Source organism: Pteropus alecto, unplaced genomic scaffold, assembly GCF_000325575.1.
Source record: "Pteropus alecto unplaced genomic scaffold, ASM32557v1 scaffold123, whole genome shotgun sequence".
NCBI lineage: Eukaryota > Metazoa > Chordata > Mammalia > Chiroptera > Pteropodidae > Pteropus > Pteropus alecto.
Window position 1 is genome coordinate 7684999 of NW_006433950.1, and position 23769 is coordinate 7708767.

Sequence of the window (23769 nt, forward strand, 5' to 3'; positions counted from 1 at the left end):
TCGTGGGCTGGTGAGCTGGTGGACGGCGTTGGTGGCCCCCAGACCTGCCTTGGCTTCTGGCGAAACACAGCCACCGAGTTTTGCTTCTCCACCTACTTCTGTCTGCTCCCTCCCTGCTTCCTTCACCCCTACCCCTATCCTCAGTGGTTCTTTACCTCGGCTGGGTCGAGGTCTCCTTTAGGAAGATGAGGTGATGAGCCTTGTCCCCAAGAAACACATATTCTCCATCTCACTCGCTCCTTGAAAAGGGAGGTTTGCAGACAGCGCCACAAATGGCTGTGCAGGTTGTGCACTGCTCGAAGGCACCAGCTGGGGGATGGGTGGGGCTGAAGTCCAGCCCTCCGTTCACCTAATTCACCCAGGCTGGCAGTGGTGCTGCCTGTGGATCCCCCGAACCTCAGCGAACAGATTCTGTGGCTCTGGCAAACAAGAATCCAGTTTACCCATGGCCCAGACCTCTCTTATGTCAGATCTGGAGGCCCAGGGGCGCACACCCCGAGTCCCTCGGATACTGTACAGGCCACCAACCTCTGCATGGCCCTGACCCCAGCTTGCTGCTTCTCCTGTGTTTCTCGGTTCAGCCCTTTCTTGGTTCACGGCCTCTATTTACACAAAATTCCTTCAGAGCTGGCTCTGTGTCAAGAACCAGGCGTTTGGCAGTAGGCAGCCCCTGCAGGGAGCTCTCAGTCTCCACCTCAAGGACAAGATCAAGGTCCAGTGCAGACATCCCCTGGGGGCTGAACTCTGGACGTCCCCCTCAAACTGTCCCCTACTCTACCAATGTCCCATCTATCCCTCCCATCTTCCTGTCACACCCAGCCCCTCAGCAGGGAACTGCAGGCCCTTTCTCCTAAAGGCCCCCGGGATGGTGAGGGGGTGGGGGTGAGGTCAGGAGAGATGGGCTTCTGCTGTGGGAAACCCAAACTGGAGTGGGGGAGGGGAGGGTCCAAGCTCGGAGGACCTAGCCCAGACGGGACCCGGTGTGCCCTGGGGGTACAGGCCTAAGAGAAGGTCCCGCCGGAAGGCAGGTGACGGGTGAACCTCACTGGGTGGGAGATGGAGCACCACCCTTTGCCACCTACAGGCTTCCCCATCTTCCTGGTGACGCTGGTGGCACTGGTGGACGTGAACAACTATGGCCCCATCATCCTGGCGGTGCACAGGACTCCAGAGAGTGTCATCTACCCTTCCATGTGAGTGGCTGTGTGCAGTGGGGACAGGATGTGGGCTTTGGGGTGCAGAGGCGGCTAGCAAGCAGTTCCGGCCCGGGGCCACACTGACCAGGAGACTCCTAGGTGCCAGGCTACTGGAGGTACTGGCCGGGCAATGGCCAGGGCGCTGGGCTAAAGGTCAGGGAGGGTGAGAACAGGCCTGGATCTGCCCCTCACTCAGCAGGTGACCTTTTGCAGGTCCTCAGTCTCCCCCTCTGCGTGGGAGTGTGGGCAGGGGTGGACGTGTTTCTCTGCACTCATCTTCCCACGCACACGGGAGGACTGAGGCCCTGAGAGGGCGGGGCTCCACGCTGCGCGGCTCAGGGTCACCCAGCTGGGGGACGGTGGAGCCGGGGTCCCGTCTTCCTTCACTCGCCTGGTTCAGCCAGGCCGGCGCTGGCTCTGCCTGTGGGTCCCTGGGAACCTAGCGGCCTGGATCTGCCCCTCACTCAGTAGGTGACCTTTTGCAGGTCTTCAGTCTCCCCACCTGCGTGGGAATGTGGGCAGGGGCGGGCGTGGCGCTGGCTCTGCCTGTGGGTCCCTGGGAACCTAGACTAGAAGCCAGGGCTCCTAAGCCCCGGGCTGGGAAGGAATTCTTTCCGAGGCCTCGGTGCTTTGAAATGTTCGGTCTTTTACATCACGATTTTGTGATTTTCGTTTTCCCTTTGTACCATCTGTATTATTATCTGCCTAACGTTTTCTAAATCATCGGACTCGTTCATGTAAAAATGATCATATCAACGATAAATAGGAAATAAGTATCACTCGTCAGAAACTGAGTAATCATGAAAATAAACAGCGGGGCGAGGGGACCCTGCGACTAAATGCTGGCCGAAAGCGGTGAGCCCGGGGCTGACTCTGTGTTGAAAAGGGAGACTAACAAGAGTGATAGGTATTAAAACACATTAGCACGAAACCGAGCCTTTCCCTTGACTACGAAGTCAAGGGAAACTCTCTATAAAGGAAAACTCAAGAGAGCGACGTTTTGCTCCACGAGCCGAAGGTGTTTAAAGCAGCCCCGCTGAGCGTTTAAAGCACTGGGCTCGCTGCGGTGCTTGCTGATGGCCCAGGAAGCGCTGTGCCAGCCCCGCCGGGCACTGAGGCCTCACGCCCCGGTCCGCAGGTGCTGGATCCGGGACTCCATGGTCAGCAATGTCACCAACCTGGGCCTCTTCAGCCTGGTGTTGCTGTTCAACACGGCCATGCTGGGCACGATGGTGGTGCAGATTCTGCGGCTGCGCCCGCCCACCCAGAAGTGGCCCCACGTGCTGACGCTGCTGGGACTCAGCCTGGTGCTCGGCCTGCCCTGGGCTTTGGTCTTCTTCTCCTTTGCTTCCGGCACCTTCCAGCTTGTGGTCCTCTACTTCTTCAGCATCATCACCTCCTTCCAAGGTAGGCAGGCGCGGAGAAGACCCCGCCCCCTGGCCTGGGGAAGGTGCCCACGTGTGGAGCGCAGGGCAGGGGAGAGATGACCAGGCAGAAAGTAGGGGCATCCAGGCCACAGTCAATAAGTCTAGACTGAGTACCTACTATGTTCAGGTCCTATGCTAAGCCCTGGGGCCGCAGCTGTGAACTGGTTGGGTGAGGGCCGTGCTTCTACAGAGCTCATCTCTAGTGGGTAGACTGGATGAGGCAGGCAAGCAGGGAGCCAACGAAGGGGCTTTGCGAGAGTAGAGATTAATAGCGGGCAATGTGACGGACGACCTGAGTTGAGGCGGGGAATGCTTTGGGGAGGGTGGCCAGGGGGACGTCTCTGTATAGGAGGCATTTGAAGGCAACAGAAGGATCCAGCCTGGGAGAGATCAAGTTCCTCGTTACTCCAGGTGTGTTCCTCGGACCAGCAGCATCAGTGCCATCTGGCCCGCCCCAGACCTTCTGAGTCAGAATCCACATGGTGACAGACACCCGAGGGATGCGTGTGATGCTGCGGGCCGAGGAGGCCTGGTCTAGGGGAGGAGCACCCCAGGCAGGAGGAGCAGCAAGAGCCATGGTCCTGAGGCTAGAGCAGGTCGTGTGTAGGAAGAACAGTGGGAGCAGTGGGGACAGAGCGGGAGGAGAAGGCGAGGGGAGAGGAGCAAGGGACAGGGTTGTGTTCCTAGAACAGTGGGGGCAGCGGGGACAGAGCGGGAGGGGAAGGCGAGGGGAGAGGAGCAAGGGACAGGGTTGTGAGGTCTTGTCTTGATGAGAGAAGTCTCTTCCTGCTCTACCTGCACCCCTCCACTCCCACCCCCCACATCACACACACACGCGTGCACACCTCTGTCCTTGGCCATGAGAGTAGGCGTGGGGACTTGGGCAGGAGGACAGGGAAGGCATGGCCAGACCTATGGCCACACAGGGGTCATGAGGCTGGCCTACCACACAGGGTCCCTGTGGAACAGGCATGGGGGTCGGGGCGAGGGAGGTGAATCTTTCTTTCTCACCTGTGATGTGAAGGGGACTCCCTAAGGATTATGAATGATGCCCACAAACCCACGCCAACATTTACCGAGCTATTAATAAATCATAGTATTATTATTTGGAGAGGAGCAATATTGAGTGATCAAACAGGTGGGTGCCAGAACCCAACCCCTGCTGTCTGACTCCTGACTCAGCCAAGTCCCCTTACTGCCCTGGGCCTCAGTTTCCTCATTTGTAACACAGAATAGTATTGAATGGGCTTGGCCTCGTAAGAACCTCGCGAGAATAAAGTGAGATGGCATGCCACGAATTGCACAGGGCCTGGCATGTAGCAGGTGTCCTGGGAGTCACTCTGGTGCTGGTAGCCTGTGTCAAGAGGAGGGCAGGGGGCAGATCTGAGTCAAGGCGGTTCTGGGACGGAAGAGTGAGGGGGGCTGCCCGCAGCCTGCTGAGTCCTGTGTCCCTTGCCGCCCACAGGTTTCCTCATCTTCCTCTGGTACTGGTCCATGCGGCTGCAGGCCCGGGGCAAGCCCTCCCCTCTAAAGAGCAACTCGGACAGCAGCAGGCTCCCCATCAGCTCCGGCAGCACCTCGTCCAGCCGCATCTAGGCCGCCAGCCGCCCACCCAGTGTGAAGAAGCAGGTCTCTCCTCACTACTGCCTGTGACCCCCGCAGCTGGGCCTGGCTGTTGACGGGTCAGCCAGAGACTTGAGAAGGACCTCGGAGGCTTGGAGCTGTCACCACGGCAGCTGGACTCCCAGGCTGGGCCTTCAGAATTGGCCTGTGGACTATTCAGCTTTCAGATCCAGCTCACAAGGGCCTCAGGAGAGGACCAACCTCCCGGCCATCCTAACCTGGGGCCGAAAGCCAGTCTTAACTCACCTGCACTGGACTCAGTCCTTGTGGCTGGGGGGTGGGAGTGTGCGGGCCCCAGGGTCAGGCCCTGGACCTTGGAGGCCTGGTTGCATCTTTGGCCCTATGCCCCTACCCAGGACAGAAATGTGCCATAGCTGTTCTGTTTCTGGTGATCACCGCGAGGGCACTCGACAGCCCGTCATTTTCACCCAAAGGTGGCACCCAGGGCAAAAGTGATCGGGCCAAGCTGGAGGAGCAGCCCCCGGCCTCTGAGCTCAGGACTTCATCTGGCAGCCTCCCCACTGCCCCCGCTCCCCTCCCCTGTCCTCCATTCACAGCCCGGGGTCCCCAGTTCCCATGGTGTATTTCGGGTCACGGTTTCCAAGAGCCGCCTGGAGCCTGCTGCGACTCTTTATCTCCTGCACGGGCCTTCGCTGGCCCCTGACTCGGGTTCAGGATAGACGTTCTGGGCCGAGCTAGGTCTGTCTGTCCCTCTGGGCCTCTCTGTAAACGGCATCACCCTGGCTCACCACTGCCAAGCCCTCGTGTCTCAGGGGTGTCTCAGGGCACCTCAGCCTCTCTGGTGGCAAGAACTGTGGAGTGCAGCAGACCAAATCTGTTTCCACCCCAGCATTCCGAGGACTGACACAGACAGGCGTCCCCCGGTGACACTGGTGGAAAGCCCACCACAGTCAATCTTGTTGGACATGGGTGGCCAGACCCAGTCGCTCCCCCGAGAACTCTCAGTCTAGTGTGTGAGGCGTGCGTGAGAAAAGAGCTCCCGGAGCTACAGACACGGGGTCGGGAGAGCCACCGTCCTGTCCGGAAATCCAGGAAGACTTCCTGCAGAAGGCAGCATTTGATCTGAGTCTCAGCCTTCAAAGATGGGGAGGATTTTCTTTTAAATTACTAGTTCATTTGTCTTTTGATTAAAAAGAAGTACATGTTCCTTGTAGAGAATTTGGAAACTGTAGAAGACTATGAAGAAGAAAATAAAAACCAGCGTTATCACCTAACAAACCGATGTAAACATTTTGGAGCATTCTGAGTGTTCTTCTCTGCTTCTACTAAGAGTCACTGATATAAACACCTTGGGGCCAATCAGGAAACATGAACTAGAGAAAAGGGTCGTATGTGGGAAAAAAATATGCTGGAAACTTTGTCAGGGCAAGGGGGAGAAGAAACGGCGACTTGGTGTAAGTGTGGGGGACACAGTAGGGAGTGATGGGGTCTGTGGTGAACTGGAGGTTACAGACCCACACCGAAGGGGCAGCCGCTCTCATCTCCAGCCTGTCACTGCCTTGCAAGGATCTTTGGGGACCTGCAGGGACCTCTACACATGGGAGCCCCCTGTGCTCTACCATGTGGCCAGACCATCTGCCTTTTGTGAGAAATGAGAAATCCAGATTGTGATGGTGTAACATCCCCCGATTTTACAATTCTGGCTAAACCAAATACTTGCCAGCCAAAGTCACAGTCGAAGGCTGAATTCAGCCCTCGGCTGGTCACATCACGTATGTAAGCGGCTTACTGCCCAGGGCGAAGGAGGCGGCTGCAAGAATGAGATGACCGGGCTATTCTGCCATCACCGCTTTCAACCTCGTTTGGTCAACTCTCGCCTCCCTGTCCTGTGGCACAGGTGAGACGGATCAAACGCGTTTCTGTCCCCCTCGAGTTATGAGAGCAGTCGTGTTTGATCATCACTCGTTGTGTCCAGGACAAACAGCCCGGGGCAAGTCCAGCTGGTCCACACCCGAGCTTCCTGCCCTCCGCAGCCTCCGCCTTCTGTGTCTGGCGGCTTCTGGGGGAGCATGGGCTGGGCAAGAGGCATGGGTCTCTGGAGGTGGATGGGTCGGGTGCAAAGCTGCCTTGGCAGCCAGAGATAGGCTGGCAGTGCCCCCCGATGGATCTTTGGGGACCTGCAGGGACCTCTACACGTGGGAGCCCCCTGTGCCCTACCATTCTCCAACCCCTCCTCTGCTGCTGCCTCTTCCGTTGGCCTCTGCCTCCACCTTCCTCCAGCTCCCGAGGACACAGGACAGCTGGTGGGACCAGAGCCAGCTCCCCCTTCACGAACTTCTCAGTCTCTGCCAGAAAGTCCCTCAGAGCCCCATTATTTGGCTAGAACTGAAGGGGGGGCACCTCCCCCCATCCTCAGGAAGGGAAAGATGCACCCAAGGAGGTAGCCCTTCCCTCCAATAAATCCTCTCGAAGAATTCAAAGAACTCTCTTGAACACCTAATTCCTGTTTTCTAGACCAGCTCAGGTAGTGGAGAAAGGAGTCGTGGGTTAGGTCCCGTCTTCTGGTGACAGGCCCTAGATGGGCCAGACACCTGACAGCTCTGTGGCACTCCTTGACCTTGCTGACTCGGGTCACACACTTCACTGGGCTGTGGGGCTCTGGACAACAGGAGCACCGTTCTCACCAGGACATGACCAGGCTTATGTCTGGAGGTCAGGTTCATATGTGGGAAATGGATTGGAGCAGCCAGAGGGGTGAATGCTGGTTGGGCCTGGCCAGAGGGGTCGAGGCCTTGTCCCTGGAGACAGAAGCCCACCTGAGCCGCTCAGACAAGCGGAGGGTAGGAGGTGGCAGAAGGGAAAGCTACAGTTCTGTTTGCCTTGGGATTCGAGGGTCCCAGGGCCCTGTAAGTGGCTCCTGGCCAGTCACTGGCCTTTATGAGCAATGCTGGCCAGTCACTGGCCTTTATGAGGCCTAGGAGTCCTGGCCCTCTGGCTCTATTCAACCCTCTCTCACCACTTTCCCAGCCCCCCCGTCTTTTCAGGGATGCTGAATACTCTGGGACCCAATCTCCAAAAGGCATCATGACCCCTCTGGGGGTCCAGGCACCAGGACGTGGGCCTAGCAGGTCACACCTGACCTCACCGTGCCCGCAGCTGGGAGGGAGGTGGACGGGCTGCTGGATGGGAAGCGGGGGCCAGCCCGGCAGTTCCCGTCTGTCCTCTAGCCTTCCCTGCAGAGGAAGTGCCGGGGGCTCCACGCCAGATTCCCACCTGCCACCCGCACCCCATGAGTGACCCCGGCATTCCCTCCCCAGCCCTCCTCAGGCCCAGAGGGCTCAGCAGGGAACCGAATCCTTTTTGGACTCTGTGTGAGAGGAAGAGGAAATAGAGGCCCGTCGCGGGGCGGGGGGGGCGGGGGGGGCGGATCTAGCGCTGGCCCTGCGGGCTGAGGGGGGTGCCGGTTAAACGGACCCTCCTGGCAGGGTGCCCTTCACCTCCTGATCTTGGCATGGTGGTGGAACCATACCAAGGACCCTGGTCTTATCCAGAGGCCTCCTTGAGGCCACCAGAGTTAAGGCCTGCGTGGCCACCCCTTCCCGTCTTTCATCCCTCACCCCATGTCGGATCTAGCGCTGGCCCTGCGGGTTGAGGGGGGTGCAGGTTAAACGGACCCTCCTGGCAGGGTGCCCTTCACCTCCTGATCTTGGCATGGTGGTGGAACCATACCAAGGACCCTGGTCTTATCCAGAGGCCTCCTTGAGGCCACCAGAGTTAAGGCCTGCGTGGCCACCCCTTCCCGTCTTTCATCCCTCACCCCATGTGTGTTTGCTGCCCCCCGCTTTCCGCCTGGGCCACCACGATCAACAGGGCTGCGATGACAACGATTTCGTAGTCCTGGTAATCAGAACATGATAGTTACAATAACGGCCATGCCAACTGACTGCGCGGCTCCGCAGGCATCACCCCGGGAGTTCTCCAGATGCCTCGTGAGAGGCTCAGAGCAATGGCCAGCTCACACAAGCTCCGCCAGCCAGGAAGTGGCCGGGACAGATGTCAGCCCAGGCCTGACCAACCCCCAGAGCACATGTGCCTGTCCCCTCCCTCACTATCCTGCCTCTCCAGTTACCCTATCTGGTGGGGAAGGGTGGGGCCCCAGGGTGGGCGCCTTCTCTTCTCTCAGGCCCCCAGAAGGTGTGGCCTTGAACCCAGGCTTGTTCAAACCATAGGCGTGAAAGAGGGAGCAGGAGCACTGTCCACGTCTTCACCCTCATCCCTACAGCCAGGTTGTGTGCCCAGCAGGTCACGGGGGTCCTCACACCCCGACAGGGCCCCAGGAGGCAGCCCACCGCTGTATCTCTCATGCAGGAGGAAATAGAGGCTGCGAGAGGCCCCGGCCTGTGAGAGGAAGGTCTGAGCTAGGTGCGCCTGAGTCCAAGGGCCGTGCTTATCACCACGCCGCAGGCGTCTGCTCATGCGCAGAGGGGGCCCCTGGACCCCAGCCCCACAGCACCCACCCCGGCAGGGCCCTGGAGCAGCGTCCCTGGGGGGTTTCAGCAGCTCCTGCCTGGTCTGGCAGGTGGTCACAAGGTGAGGGGAGGCTGGGAACACCGACCAGTGCCCCATGCCTTTCACAACCCGACCGATGGCGCCATGGAGCAGGAAGGGTGAGGAGAGGCCACAGGAAGCTGTGACGCTTCAGCAGAGGCTGGGGGCAGGCGGGCTCTGCGGAGCCTGGGACCAGAGCACACACAGCTGCAGAGCTCTCGCCAGCGTGGGCAAGGCCGGCCAAGGATGGCGACCCCCAGGGCACTGGGGGTCCTGCTTCTCGTGCTCCTCCTGCTCCTGGGCTCAGGTGAGCAACAGCCTCCTCATCTGCTCCTGCCAAGCCTGGGAGGCCCAGGGACAAGGAGGGGGTAGGGAGTGGGGGTGTCTGGAGCATGTCCTCCGAGGAGCCCACCCCAAAGGTCTCAGCGCCTTCTCTAACCTTGTCCTTGAGTTAGATGTTGTCCTGACAAGCTTCCTTGGTGCTGGGCCTCAGATCTCCTTGCTCCCCCACAGTGCCCTGGAGATGAGGGGAGCATGGAGAATGCTCCCCATTTTTTTACCCTGGGCTGTGGCTCCCCAATAGGCCTGGCCTGGGATACAGGTGGGCCCCGAACAAGCTCTTCTCCAGTTGGCCTCTGAGCTCTTGAAGGAGGGGCTGGACACTCTAGTGCAGGGGTCCCCAACCCCCGGGCCGCTGACCACAGCAGGAGGTGAGCGGTGGGCAGGCGAGTGAGCCAGTGAAGCTCCATCTGTCTGCAGCCGCTCCCCAGCGCTGGCATCACTGCCTTAGCTCCACCTCAGATCATCAGGCATTAGATTCTCATAGGAGCATCGGTCCCTGGTGCCAAAAAGGTTGGGGACCACTGATCTAGAGGCTGAGCCCAAGTAGGGCTCACTCCGCCCTCCCCCAAGCCCCTTGTCCGGCTCCCTCCACCTGCACCACCCACCAGCTCCCCGCTCCTCACTGCTCCATCTCGATGCCCTGCCAGCTCCTCGGTGAGCAGCCTGCGTGCCCCCCATGTGTCTGTCCCGTGTGGGGTCGTGTGGCTTTGGGCACATGGATTAACCTCTTTGGGTCTCAAAGAACCCTCTTGTTTTCAAATGTTGAGAGATTCTGTGAAGTGCCAAGTTTAGTTAGTCCCTGGCTCAAGAAAAGGATGCGAGGTGTCCGTGCTGTCCTGCTGGTGGCTGGGGAGGGTCTGGTGCAGAGCTGGCCTCAGGCAACAGCGGATTAATTAACCTAACAACCAGCAGTGGCTGTCATAGGTCTCACTGGGCATCAGAAGGCCCCTGGGCCCTTCGCAAAGCCATAATTCACTGGCTGGGCTCCCCCAGGGGGCCGCACTTGCCCTGTGGTGATGGGGGAGCTCCAGTTCAGGCAGTGTCAGCCTTCGAGTAGTGAGGGGACTCCGTCCTTTGTTGATATTTATGGGTGAGTTGCCCATTTTCTCATTCATTCATTCATTCATTCATTCATTCAAGAAGCACTGATGGTACCCTCTACGCAGTGCCAGGCCCTGTGCTGGTACACCACATGGTCCCTGCTCTCCATGGGCTCACTGGTCTAGCAAAGTGACAGGGGCTTCAAAGGAGTCAAGGACGTGGTGGGGGGCCAGCAAGAGGCAGACATACGCTAATAACGTAGGGGAGCCACGAAGGGGTGTTACAGGCCAGGGCTGGCACAGGGAGGCAAGGCTGTGGCTTGAGCAGAGAAAAGTGGGCCCATCCGTGGTGAGCCCTAGGGAGGGGCTATAGGGGCGCCACAAGTTCTGCCCTGCCCCCCTGCTGCCCGCTGACCTCTGGCCAGCCCCCCATTTAAATCTAGATCAAGGTGGTCCTCAGAGGCCAGACTCTGGGGCAGAGCAGAATGGACAAGCGTAGGGCAGGTCTGCAGGGATGAGGTGTCACCGTGGCACCCGGGCCTGGTTCAGGGTCTCCCTGTCTGGGCTAAATGCTTCCAACGCCTTCCAAAAATAACCACAGAAAAAGGTATTTCATAATAATCTCTACACTAGGTGCTTGTCATCAGCTTCACACACACGACTGCGCTAACATTTACAGCCGGCCAGGGGGAGGCTCTGCTAACAGCCACCACGGTGCCACCTGCGTTCAGCACCCTTTCGAAACCCCTGGGATTGCACAGCGTGTGGTGCCTCTCCCCCGGCTGAGGAGTCCCTCCATTCCCATCCCCTCCCCTCCCCTCCCCTCCCCTCCTCTCCTTCTGTCCCCTCCCCACTTTAGCTCTTTCACACGTTTTCTTTCTCTCTTTCTCTCCCTCTTCCTTTTGTATTTAAAAAGCAAATGTGGATCGTATTATACACAGGCTCATCTATCACGTGCTTTTTTTTTTTTCCATTAAACAAAGTATCATGAGTATCTTTAGAACCTAACAGAAATTTAAAGTTCCTTTATAAGCTCCTTAAGACATCTTTGCACCCAGATCTGATCATTATCAAAACCCACTCTAAAATGTCACCTTTTTTTTTAACCCTGCATTCTGGCAAATGGCCACACTCTGGAGCCCAAGATCCACCCCCACCCCCACCACCTTCATCCTTGCTGCCCGCTTCCCGCCCAGTCCATTCACATTCTCTGCATCCCTCCCTTAGATCAGAAAAATCCCACGAGCATACGTGAGAGCTCTGAGCCATCGAGAAACGTCTGCCTGGGGCTCGTCAACATGGACCTGTACCAAACCTTCTACCTCACGAACACCGCGAAGTGCTTCACAAAGTGCAGGCAGTCGAAGGACAAATCCTGTGATCTGGGAAACTTGCAGAGGTAGGAGACCCTCTGAGCTGGAGCAGCCACCGGAGGCTCCTGTGAGGGCGAAGGGGAGGGGGGGGGGATGGAGCTATCAGCCCCCATGACCCCCCGAAAATTCTGTTCCCATCTCACTCCTCCACCCTGTTGTCTGACACCCATTTTCTCCCCATTCCACTCACTGAGACCCCTCTGATCCAGTGGATAGAGAGAGAAATCAGCCCCTGTCCTGCCGTTGGGAGTTGTGAAGGGACAGACACAGGCCCAAAGGACGATGACTCTAGAGCGTGGTCATATAGAAGAAGAGACTGGGTACTAGTTTAGCTCAAAGGAGAAAAGTCAGCCAAGGCTTCACAAAAGAGGGAGCCCATGAAAGTGTTTTTCAGGATGCACAGGAGTTTTCTCGTTAGACACAGGCAACGACAGGAGATTCAGGCAGCAGAACTTCAGTATTGGGAAAGAACTACAGTGCTTTGAACTGTACGAGAGTAAAGTGCTGGGGATGAAGGCAACACCAGGAAGGGGAGGTGGATGGCGGATAGAACCGGAAATACAAGCAGGGACCAAAGTGTGAAGGGTGGTGTAAGCCGTGTCAATGCGGGAGTCGGCAGGGAAACGATCTATTTTAAGTAGAGGCAGAGTGTAGTCGACTTGCATTTTGAAAAGACTGCTCGGGCTTCAGGGAAGGATGCACAAGGGTGGTGATGCAGGATGAGACGTGACCAGGTAGGATGCAAGTGCAGTAGTCTGGGTAAGAATGAGGGCTGAATCACCAGCACCACCACCAACGTTCACTATGTGCCTAGAAAGGAGGGATGGATTCGAGAAACTGTATGGTGTACAACCAATAAGACCAAGAGACTGATAAGCTCAAGAGAACCAAGAGATATTGGATTGAGGGAGAGGAAAGGGTTTAAAATACATCTCCACGAATCATATCCAAAAATATCTTTGCCTCTCTCTCCTCCACTCCCTTCCAATCAAAACTGCCCGTAACTCTTCTGAAATACTCAGGACAGAGTCCTAGTTGTCACTCAATCCATATTTGTTGAAAAAAAGAAATGAAAACCTGCATTCCTAGGCTGGGTGTTAGGACAGCAATCTGATTGAGCTATGTCATTTCGGTGGCCTGAAAATGCTCCCACCCCCACCTGCAGCTGCTCCAGGAGCCTCTTAGCCCCAAGAAGCTGTTCAGGGGGCTCCTCTTTGTGCATTATCTCATTATCAGCATTGCCATTTTACTACTATTCCAAAGCCTTTGTCCTTGACTTCTCTCCTATACCTCTCTCATGGGGCTGTTGTTGAGATTCAATGAGATCGTGCATGTAAGACGTATTGGAAAACAGTAAGAACTCAATAAATTCGAGCGTTCTTTATTTTAGTAACTTTTTTTCTGGTGATAAAAATATTACATATTCGTCATTAAATATTTGAAAAATAGATATGGAAAATGAAAAATTCCCCTTCTTACTCTCCGGAGATAACCATTATTTTCATTTTGGTGTATTTCTTTTCAGTCCTTTATGATACACATGTATTATATAAAACACAACTCATTTATCCATTTTATGTTGATGGATATTTGGATGGTCTTCACTTTCTGGCTTATAGTGCTGCTACGAACATTCTCGTTCGTGTATTTTGTGAACATGTTTTTCTGTATGGAGTCTTGCCAGGAGTCGAGCTGGTGAGTCACAGGGTGTGTGATTCGCTTTAGTAGAAACTGCAAGTTTTCCAAAGAGCCTGAACCAAATTTCATTCCCACAATCAGTAGGCAATAGTTCTAGTTGCTTACCATCCTTGTCAACACTTAGTAGTGCCCGCTTTTTTCTTTTAAGCCGGTCTGGCACGTTTGTACTGTAGCATACAGTGATATTTTAATTACATTTCCCTGATGTCCACTGAAGTTTAACATCTTTCTTAAATTTATTGGACATTCTGATATTCTCTCTGTGAAGCGCCTTTTTAAGTCTTTTGCTTGTTTGTTCTATGGGGTTGTTTGAATTTTTCTTAGTGATTTTTAGGGTTTTTTTTTTTGGTATATTCTGGATACATGTCTTTGTTAACATAAACACACGAATCTAATTTCCCTCACTACGGGCTGCCTCTTCATTCTCTTAGCTCTGTCTTTTGACTAAGGACAGACTTTCTTAATATTAATGCAGTGTAATATATCAGAATTTTACTTTAGAGTGAATGCTTTCAGGTCCTGTTTAAGAAATTTTGCCCATGACAAGATCATGAAGATAGTCCTCTACGTTTTCTGCTCAAAACTTTATTGTTCTATCAGTCACCTTTATCTCTATGATCCATCAAAAGAAAGTAAAAGACTGTAGAAAACTCTGCTCTGCTTTTCAGAATTTTGGGCTTAGCTAGTGCCTTTCAGACTACACAGTTTTAGAATTCTGAAAAAAATATCTGGGGAAGAAATCAGCTGTATATTTGAGGCCTCTGCAGTGCTTAGGTTAGTTTCTTCACTCCCGACCACCATCACTGAGACCAACAAATATCCTGCGGCTACTTTACAAAGTGCCCTGTGCCTGCTTGCAATCCAGCCCTGTTCCCATACCTGGCCGCAGTCAACCACGGATTTGCTTTCTACTCTGTAGATTTGCCTCTTCTAGGACTTTTATAGAAATGGCACCATCTGACGTGTTGTCTTTTGAGTCTGGCTTTTTTCATGTAGCATGGTTTTGAGGTTCATGCATATTGTGACCAGCAGGGATGTCTTAGTCAATTTGGGCTATAATAACTAAGCATCATGGACTGGGTAGCTTATAAACACAGAAATTTATTTCCCACCATTCTGTAGTCTAGAGACTCAAGATGAGGGTTGGGCTCTGGTGAGGACCCTTCCTGGTTACAGACTGCAGACTTCTCATTGTATCCTCACATAAAAGAGAGAAGGATGAGAGAGCTATCTGAGCTCTCTTTCATAAGAGTATTAATGCCATTCATGAGACTGTCACCCTTATGACCTAATCACCTCCCAAAGACCCCACCTCCTAACACCATCACCTTGAGAATTAAGATTCTGACATATGATTTCTGGGGAGACACAAACATGCAGTTCATAACAGGGGCTATTATGAATAAAACTGCCATGAACCTTTTTGTACATGTATTTTCATGGATATATACACTCATTTCTCTCGGGCAAAGACCTAGAAGTGGATTTGCTGTTAAAAGTGGGCAAATGATAAATTTTAGTAAGCATTGCCATGGTTTTCTATGGTCACCATATCAATTTACGCCCCCACCAGCAATGTGTGAGAGTTCCAGTTACCCCACATCCTTGCGATACTTGGTATTATCAGTCTTTTTAATTTTAGCCATTCTGGAAAGTATATAATGGTATCTTGTTTGTTTTTATTCATTCTGATAGCACCATTAAGGAATGACGCATATACCATACAATCTACACATTGCTAGAGTATAGTTCAGTAATTTGTAGTGTATTTATGCGGTGTGTGGAACCATATTTACAATCAGTTTAGAACAATTCCCACCACACCCTCTTGCCTGCCTGCAAACAGTCCTCACTCATACCTGGCCATAATCAACCACTGATCTGCTTTTTACTCTATAGACTTGCTTTTTCTGGGCATTTTATATAAGAAAACCATATAATATGCTGTCTTTTGAATCTGGCTTCCTTCGCTTGTCATAGTGTTTTTGGTATTCATTCGTATTTTAACACATATCCATAATTTTTTTTATTGCTGAGTAATATTCCATCAGGCGGATATACTGTAGTTTGTTTATTTATTCACCAATTGATGGACATTTGGGTTGTTTCCAGTTTGGGGTTATTACGAGTAATGTTGTCATGAACATTAGAATTCAAGTATTTTGAAAACTTTTATTTCTTTTGGGTGGATATTTAGGAAAGGAATTGCTGGGATATATGGAAAGGATGTGTTTAGCTTTATAAAAAACTATTTCTCATTTGTTTTTTCATCAGCAGTATAAGAGAACTGGTTTCAACACATACTTACAATATTGTCATTTTTTGGTGACAGCCATTCCAGTGAGTGTGAAGTGGTATGTCACTATGGTTTTAACTTGCTTTTCACAAATGACTAATGATATTGAGCATCTTGTTTTGTGCTTATTAGCCATTTGTATATTTTATCTGGTGAAATTCCTACTCAAATCTTTCCCTCTTTTTTTTTAAAAAAATGGGTTATCTTCTTATTATTGAGTTTTAAGGATTCTTTATATATTTAGGGTACAAGTCTTTTACCAGATGTATGAGTTGCGAAGATTTTCTCCCAGTGTATGCCTTGTCTTTTCATTTTCTTAATGATTCCTTCTGAATATCAAAAGCATTTAATTTTGACGAAGTCTAATTTAAATTTGTTTGTGTCTTTGACATCATGTGAAAGGAATTTCATCTAGCCCAAGGCTACAAAGATTCTCCTAAGTTTTCTTCTACAAAGATCTGGTTTTCGCTGTTATAATTAGGTTATGCATTTGGAGTTAAATTTTTGTGCACAGTGTGAGATAAATGCTTAACTTTATGTTATTATTACTACTATTTTTGCATTTGGATATCTAATTGTTTCAGCACTATTTGTTGAAAAGACTATGATTTCTCCATCGAATTGCCTTTGGGAGGGCATTCCATTGAAGGGCTAAATGGAAGCTTCTGGAATGTCTTCTCCCTATCAAGATAGTAACCCAGAAACAAAACTGTATCCCTGCAGAGATTAATACCACCATAAACATTTTTAAAGAAGAATGTTAGTGATACCCATCCCAACTCCATTTAACCCAGAAGAAGTCAGGTGGATCTTGGAGAATGACCGTGGGCTATCATAAACGTAATCACGCGGTATGTCCAGTTGCAGCTGCTGTCCCAGATGAGTAAATTTACTTGAACAAATCAACACAGCCCCTGGCAATTGGTATGCAGCTATTATATCGCTAAGACCTTTTTCTTCATAAAAATTTTCAAGGACTGCCAGAAGCAATTTATTTTTACTTGGCAGAACCAGCAGTGTTTCCTTGCAGCTATGTCAATTCTCCTCATCTTTGTCATAATATAGTTCACAGGGGTCTTATTAATCTTGACATTCTATAAAGCATCATGAGTCCACTATATTGACACGATGCTGATTAAATTTGATGAGCAGAAAGTGGCAAGCACTTAAGATGCCTTAGGAAGATATATGTGAACTAGAGAATAGGAGATAAGCCCCCAAAGAATTCAGGAGCCCATAACCTTGAATTTTCTGGGAATTCAGAGGTCTGGGGAACGTCAAGATATCCTCTCCAAGGTAAAAGACAAGTTGTCGAACCTCACATCACTTCCCATTAAAGAACAGGCACAATGTGGAAAGATGTGTGCTTTGCAAACATGAGCCAAAAGAAATCTGAGTAGTTGTATTAGTATCGAACAAAGAGGATGATGCTTAAATAGGTGTCAATGTTGTCATGAAAAATTCAACTGTGTATCTATGCTTTAGACTTTTTGAATACGTGTCATATTTCACAACTGAAATAATTTCTAAAAGTGCTCTGAGAACCAGATCAGGAAACTTTCTCTCAAGAAAGTGAATTGGGCTGTCTTATGAGGCCAAAGAATTTTTGTTAAGTGCACAAGGTGGTACACACACACACACACACACACACACACACAAACACAAACACAGGGATATATATATACATATGTGTGTGTGTATATATATATACACAGAGATATATACATATATACACACATACATATACATACACATGTAGAATTCACTATTTTATTTGGTAACAATGACAATCACAATACTTCTTTATTTAGATTTTTAAAAGGTAAATAAAAGCTAGAATCAATTGATGTAACTCAATCAATGGATTTGGACAATCTCATCCCACGGTTTCTGGTTGGATGGTTCTAACTGCCTGCCCAGCCAAGTGCATTTGCACATATTTGCACGGCCTTCTCTTCATATGGTACAACATTTTTTCTTTGGTTTCTTTGGGTTCCCCTCTCTTGGTAACCGTGACTATCCAAAAACGATGTCAAAATAAAAGCCTCCTTTCGCCTCTCTGCCACGCCCTCCATAGCGACTCCTTTCCAACACACTTGATCTAGCTATATCTACTTTTGTTCCCTTTTCCTGTCCATTGCTATCTCTGCCCCCACCTGGGCAGCAGGTCTTAGGATCGCAGGCTTAGGAAAAGGAATGCTGGAGCGCAGTGAAGTTTCAGTACCACGGAGAGAGCCAAGGGCTTGTCTCACCCTACTATTTCAGCTGAAGCAAGGGGACTGCAGTAAAATAAATGCCAATAACTTTTATGTTCTGCGTGGTTCCAACAACAGTTCAGTTCCCATAAGTCGGTTCCCATACAGCTCGGTCTCCAAAGGCTGATTTCCCAGTATGCAGTTAGCACTCGATAAACATGATGGCATGCTCATTCAAGCCACACAATTATCATTCCACAGTTTAAAATACTCAGAGGCATTTCTCCGAAGAAGATATAGACCAACAAGCACATGAAAAGATGCTCAACATCATTACTCATTAGGTAAATGCAAATTAAAGCCACAATGAAATACCACTTTACACCCACTGGGATAGCTACCATTAAAAACAAAATGAAAAATAACAAGTGTTGGCAAGTATGCAAAGAAATAGGAACGTACATTGCTGGTGGAAATGTAAAATGGTACAGCTGCTGTGGGAAACAGTTTGACAAGTTCTCAAAAAGTTAAACATAGAATTACCATGTATCCCAGAAATTCTACTTCTACGTATAAACCCAAAAGAATGGAAAAACAAGTCTTCAAACAAAAGCTTGCATGCGAATGTTCACAGCAACCCTATTCACAATAGCCCAGACTTGGAAACAAACCCAATGTCCATCAGTGGGTGACTGGATAAACACAATGTGGTATATCCAGACAACGGGATATGAGTCATCCCTAAAAAGAATGAAATACTTATACATGCTACGGTATAGAAGAACCTCGAAAATATTACGCTAAGTGAAAGAAGCCAGGCACAAAATACCAGAAATCTTATAATTCCATTCATACGAAAAGGCAAATTCGCAGAAACAAAAAGCAGATTAGTGGTTGCCAGGAGCCGGCGGAGGGGGCAAGGGAGTGACTGCTGACGGGTATGGGGTTTCCTTTGGGGGTGACGAAAATGTTCTGGAACTAGATAGTGGTGATGGTTGCACAACGTTGTGAATGTGTTTTATGTCATCGAATTGTAGACTTTAAAATGGTCAAGGTGGTGAATTTTATGTATCATGAAAAAGACAAACGCATGAGAAACTGCTGTCTGAAATCCCTCAGAACCAGCGTGGATGGTTCCCAGGCCACCCCTCCTTTATTAAGTCATCCCAAGTCTTTCCTTTGATATTCTGGGTCACCCCTCCTGCCCCAAGAGGCTGAAGGCTGCTGCCCATGGTCTCTCCTCCTGTCATCCAGGCTGGGGACCAGGTGAGTGGCTAACTCAGCTCGCAAGGCCCTTTCTTGCCCCTGATCCTGGCCTCTTGCAGATACTGGGTGGACTACGAGACCCATCTGGTAGAGGAAAGTCTGACGGAGACAGTGGATTTGTCTTTTTTGAAGACTTCTGTCAAGAACTTCAGCACCAACATCTCAGAAGACGTGCATTTCTCTCTGATCCCCTCTCAGGTGACTTCCTTCATCCCTATTGGCTGGTTCCGGAATGTTTTCCCCAGGCGTATTTTTCAGAATTCTGAGAGACAACGGTCTGTGCTTGGTGCCCATCAAAACGTATCTCCCCCATGTCCCTTTAGGTAGGACTCTGCCACCTTGCTAATGAGTGCTACTGAGTTAGTTGGATGAGTGGATCCTGGTAACAGATTATCCGGGTCCTTAGGATGAGATGTTCGGAAGATCACTGAATTGAGCATGAGGAAACTGGGTTCTAGTCCACGATGTCCCACCACCTCACTAGGTGTCCTCTGGGAACTCTCTTCTTCTCCCAGGGCCCTGGGGTCCTCATCTGTAAAATGAGCTCTAAGGCTCCTCCAAAGCTTGTAGTTCCCATGAGTTCTTCTACTCAGAGGCACATCAGACACCGGTGAAGGCCACTTAGTGGTCCTGCAGAGGGCTGAACGGAGACAATCTGGGTTTACATTGGTCTGGATTCAAATGCCGGCTCTGCCACTTACCAGCTATTGTAACATTGGGCATATTACTTAACTTTTCTGAGCCTCAGTTTCCCCATCCGTAAAGTGATGATGGTATTGCCTACTTTCAAGGTTATCGGGGGAGCAAATGAATAATTTACAGGGAATGCTTGGCATGGAGAGAGTGCAGCCTCCTTAAGGATTGAAGCCGAGGTAGAAGGTCGGGCAGCGGGCAAGAGATACTTTTAGGTCTCTCTGGGGAAGGGAAGAGAAGAGAGAACACGGAGAGGGCCTTTCTCGACCTTTCATTATGTCACCCAATCAGCTGAGCCCTCTGCGTGGGGTATGTTCTGGCCCCAGAAATCACCCACAGGTCCTTTTGACAAGGATCTGGACTGGGAAGGAGAAAGCTGGAGCCCTCAGCTCCAACCCTGAGCTCCTCTATTCCAGTGCCCACGGGATGCTGTGAGGCAGGACCAGGTGGGATCCGGCTGCAGCTCCAGGGAACAGTGAGGTCAGAGAATGAACGAAATGTGCTCTGCAATTACCAGGGACATTTGTTTTACTATTTCGAGCAGTCTCAGCTTTTACAGACTTTGTTATTTGGAGCAGGTGCGGAAATCACATTTCGTGTGAATTCTTATGTCCTCCACCTCTGCCCTCGGTAGCTCCCTTCCCGATCGCTTCATTCTTTCTATTCATTCCCAAGTCAGAAGCCAGACACCATCACCATAATGCCTTGTAGAGCCGCAGGGGCTGTTGGGACCCTGGCCAAAAGCACGCCACAGCCGACCCTTTCTCGCATTTGCAAACTGAGCTCATCCAAGTGTGCTCTCTTCACAGCTCACTTTCAGCCTGACAGGTGGCCATGAGGCACCTCGTTAGCTCCATTCTCCACATGGGGAAAACTGAAGTGCCGTGACCTGTCCATGGGCTCACAGCCTGCACAGAGCAGAGCTTGGACTGTGCCCCCAGATGTCCTGCCTCTCAGGGCTAAGGTCCTCAGGTGCTGTCCTTCCACCTGCTGTGCCTCAGTTTCCCTTCCCAATAGGGGAGTGGCAGGACCTGTGTTCGGGGCTGGAATCCTTGGGTAAAGATGGAGCCACCGGGTCTGTGGTTACAGCTTCCCATGCAGGTGACAGAGGACGAGCACAAGCCCGCTGACAGAGTCCGGCTGCCCAGGAGCCTGTTCACGACCCTGCAGGGCAGCAGGGCGGCGGTCCGCTTGGCCATATCTGTCCTGGACATCGGGCCGGGGCATCTCTTCAAGGTGAGGAGGAGCTAGATGGAGGCTCAGGACAGCTCTGAGGTTCAGCGCTCAGTTTATCAGGCAGTGCTCGCCTTCTGTGGTCTTCCCTGAGAAACCCGATGAGGACAGAGGGGGCGACGAACCTCTGGACAGTGTTTCTAAAGCAGCCCAAGGTCATCCCAGACCCCCGTCTCAAGAGTAGAGTCTGTGAACTTCAGACTCGGTCATGCATGCTCAGATGTTTGGACCCCACACACCAGTGCCCTTGGACTTGTATGTGTAGCCCAAGTGTGTCAATGTCCCCTACATGTCCTTGTGCATGCACAAACATACATATCCTTTCCTATTCCTGGTGCATGCATAATCATGTGTGCTCTGGTGCATCTATGTCCACTTGAGGACATGTGCTAAGATTTTTGCAAATGTGTCCCATGGGTGTCCCCAGAGGCATGTATCCACTCACATGTGGACATGTGTTTGCCTAAGTGCCGGGGCAGTCAGGCGCTCATGTGGTCAGTGCTCACCTCCCGTAGGTGCCCACTGCTCTCCATTTCTGGGCTGACCTTTCTTCGTGCCCTGAGCCCCTCCAGATAAGAGGGCAGAGGAGCTCAGGAGGCCGGTGATGGAGAGCCGTCAGGTGGCTTTGGGACTAGTTGGCTGGGACTGCAGGGCCCACCCTGGCCCAGCAGGAGCAGGAGGCTACAGGGAGCAGCAGGAGTGTCAGCCATGATGCCTCAGATCCTTGGTCCCCGGTCTCAGACTTTGCCCTCCAGGCAAGAGCCATAGGCCCTAGAGGCTCCCAGGAACCCCCGCCAGGGTTGACTCGGGACAGCCCCTTCCTGTGGCCTGGCCTCCTCCACCTCCCTCTACAGGGCCCCCAGCTCGGCCTGGAGGACAGTGGCAGCGTGCTGAACAATCGCCTGGTGGGCCTGAGTTTGGGCCGTATGCGTGTCACCGGTCTGGCCGAGCCTTTGGAGATCACTTTCTCCCACCAGCCTCAGCCTCCCGTGAGTCCCCCGCCCAGGCCCGACAGCTATTGAAGGGCAGACAGGCGGGTGGGCACCCCCGGGCATATGGACAAGCATGCATGGTACTCTGCACCGACCCCCCCACCGTACATCCACCCAGGAGAGGTGGATATGGGCCATACACACAGTTGTGCCCAGGGACACATGCTCACCCTATGTGCATATGCCCATGTGCCCTCTGGAACCTTCCGGGGATACACAGCGGTGCACACAGAACCTGACACACCCACATGCATGCACGTGGCATTACACACCCACCCACAGCCTGTCACCATATCCACGCCCCTCACACGCTGATCCAGGGGCCATCGAATGGTGCAGTTGATGCTCTTGTGTGACCACGGGGTGAGCTCTGTTTTCTACTTAATGCGCACACGTGCTAAGATGCGGGAGCATGCCACCCTCTCCCTCTCCCTCCCTCCCTCCCTCTCCCACACTCTCCTTCCCCCTCTCCCAACCTCTCCCTGCCCCTCCCCTGACTCCCAGCCTCTGGTTTCAGAATATGACCCTCACCTGTGTATTCTGGGATGTGGCCAAAGGTAGGGCCCAGAGGGCCTCCTCTGGGTAAGACAGGCAGGGAGGGTATGGGCTCCCTTCTCGCCCTCTGTCCCCTTTTCCTCCTCTCTGGTACCCTCTCTTCCCTTCTTCCTCCCCACCCGTCCACTCCAGGGCCTACAGGAGACTGGTCTTCCGAGGGCTGCTCTACAGAGCCTGGAGCCAAGCAGACTGTGTGCCACTGTGACCACCTGACCTTCTTCGCCCTACTGTTGGTAACAGCCCATTCACCCAGATCTCAGCAGTTCTGAAGATGCCCAGACTTCTGTCCCCAGAGGGGGCTGCCTGGCCTCCAACTGATGAGGTCCTGGTTTGGGGTGGGTGTGGTTTGCCCACAGAGGCCGGTCTTGGACAAGGTCACCGCGCAGACCCTCACACGCATTTCCCAGGCTGGCTGTGGAACGTCCATGATCTTCCTGGCCTTCACGATTATCCTCTACACCGCCCTGAGGTGGGTGACGCCATCCCCACTCCCTCCTGTCCTCAAGGGCGGCAGCAGTGCAGGGTAGAAGGCCCCCTGGTTGCACAGCATTACACTGATGTCCTCCCCAAACCTTAGTTTGCTCATCGATAAAATGGGGTTGGAGGTTGAAATGTGTCGAGGCCATTTCAGTTACAAGTGGCAGAAACTCAGCTCACATTGGCTGAAACGTAATAGGGAGGGTGTGCTTCACGTGGCTGAGAAACCCAAAGTGTGCTCGCGTCAGGCACAGGTGAATCCAGGACCACGCTCCCAGGCCTTGGCCTCCCGCTGCTTCTCACAACTTTGCTTTCTCCTGTCAGTCACGCCGGGCAGCTTGTCCGCACTCAGGGGAAACCCCAGGCTTGCACCACAGCTTCTTGGCTGCCTACACTGAGTCCCAGAGCTGAAATCTTTAAACGTTTCTTTTTTTTTTTTTGAAATAATTATAGACTAACAGGAAGTGGCGAAAATAGTACATAGAATCCTATGGTTTCTTCATCCAGCTTTCCCCGGAGATAACATTTTATATAACCCAGGTGCAATATCAAAACCAGGAAACTGACATTGGTACAGTGCTACTAACTCGAATACAGACCTCATTCAGTCTCTTCCACTTTTTACATGCGCACGTGCACGTGAGTGTGTGTGTGTGTGTGTGTGTGTGTGTGTGTGTGTGTGTGTGTTCTATGCAATTTTATCCCATGGATATCAGAGTTGAGTTTTGCTGGTCCAACTTGGACCATGTGCCCATGACTGCACAGATCGCTGTGGTCACGGGATGGATCACACTGATTGGCCAGGCCACGTCACGTGCCTGCCCTTGGGTTGGAGCTAACTAATGGCCAACCCT

The 23769-nt window shown here is 52.0% G+C and overlaps 2 protein-coding genes across 2 annotated transcripts in view; both read left to right on the plus strand.

Annotated features, from left to right (window-relative positions):
• ADGRG1 (adhesion G protein-coupled receptor G1) overlaps positions 1–5015 on the plus strand; it is a 30359-nt gene extending 25344 nt beyond the window's left edge. The window contains 4 exon segments of the mRNA XM_015586942.2: positions 1–18; positions 1085–1193; positions 2335–2603; positions 4089–5015. The exon segment at positions 1–18 is cut by the window's left edge and continues 245 nt beyond it. Coding sequence (XP_015442428.1) covers positions 1–18; positions 1085–1193; positions 2335–2603; positions 4089–4219 — 527 coding nt within the window. The 3' untranslated portion in view covers positions 4220–5015.
• A 6370-nt stretch (positions 5016–11385) lies between these two features.
• The window catches only part of ADGRG3 (adhesion G protein-coupled receptor G3), a 16087-nt gene continuing 3703 nt past the window's right edge, over positions 11386–23769 (plus strand). Inside the window, exons 1-7 of the mRNA XM_015586905.1 lie at positions 11386–11536; positions 19025–19163; positions 20748–20894; positions 21746–21880; positions 22401–22440; positions 22580–22671; positions 22795–22907. Of these exons, the coding sequence (XP_015442391.1) occupies positions 11436–11536; positions 19025–19163; positions 20748–20894; positions 21746–21880; positions 22401–22440; positions 22580–22671; positions 22795–22907 (767 nt within the window). The 5' untranslated portion in view covers positions 11386–11435. The remainder of the gene's footprint in view (positions 11537–19024; positions 19164–20747; positions 20895–21745; positions 21881–22400; positions 22441–22579; positions 22672–22794; positions 22908–23769) is intronic.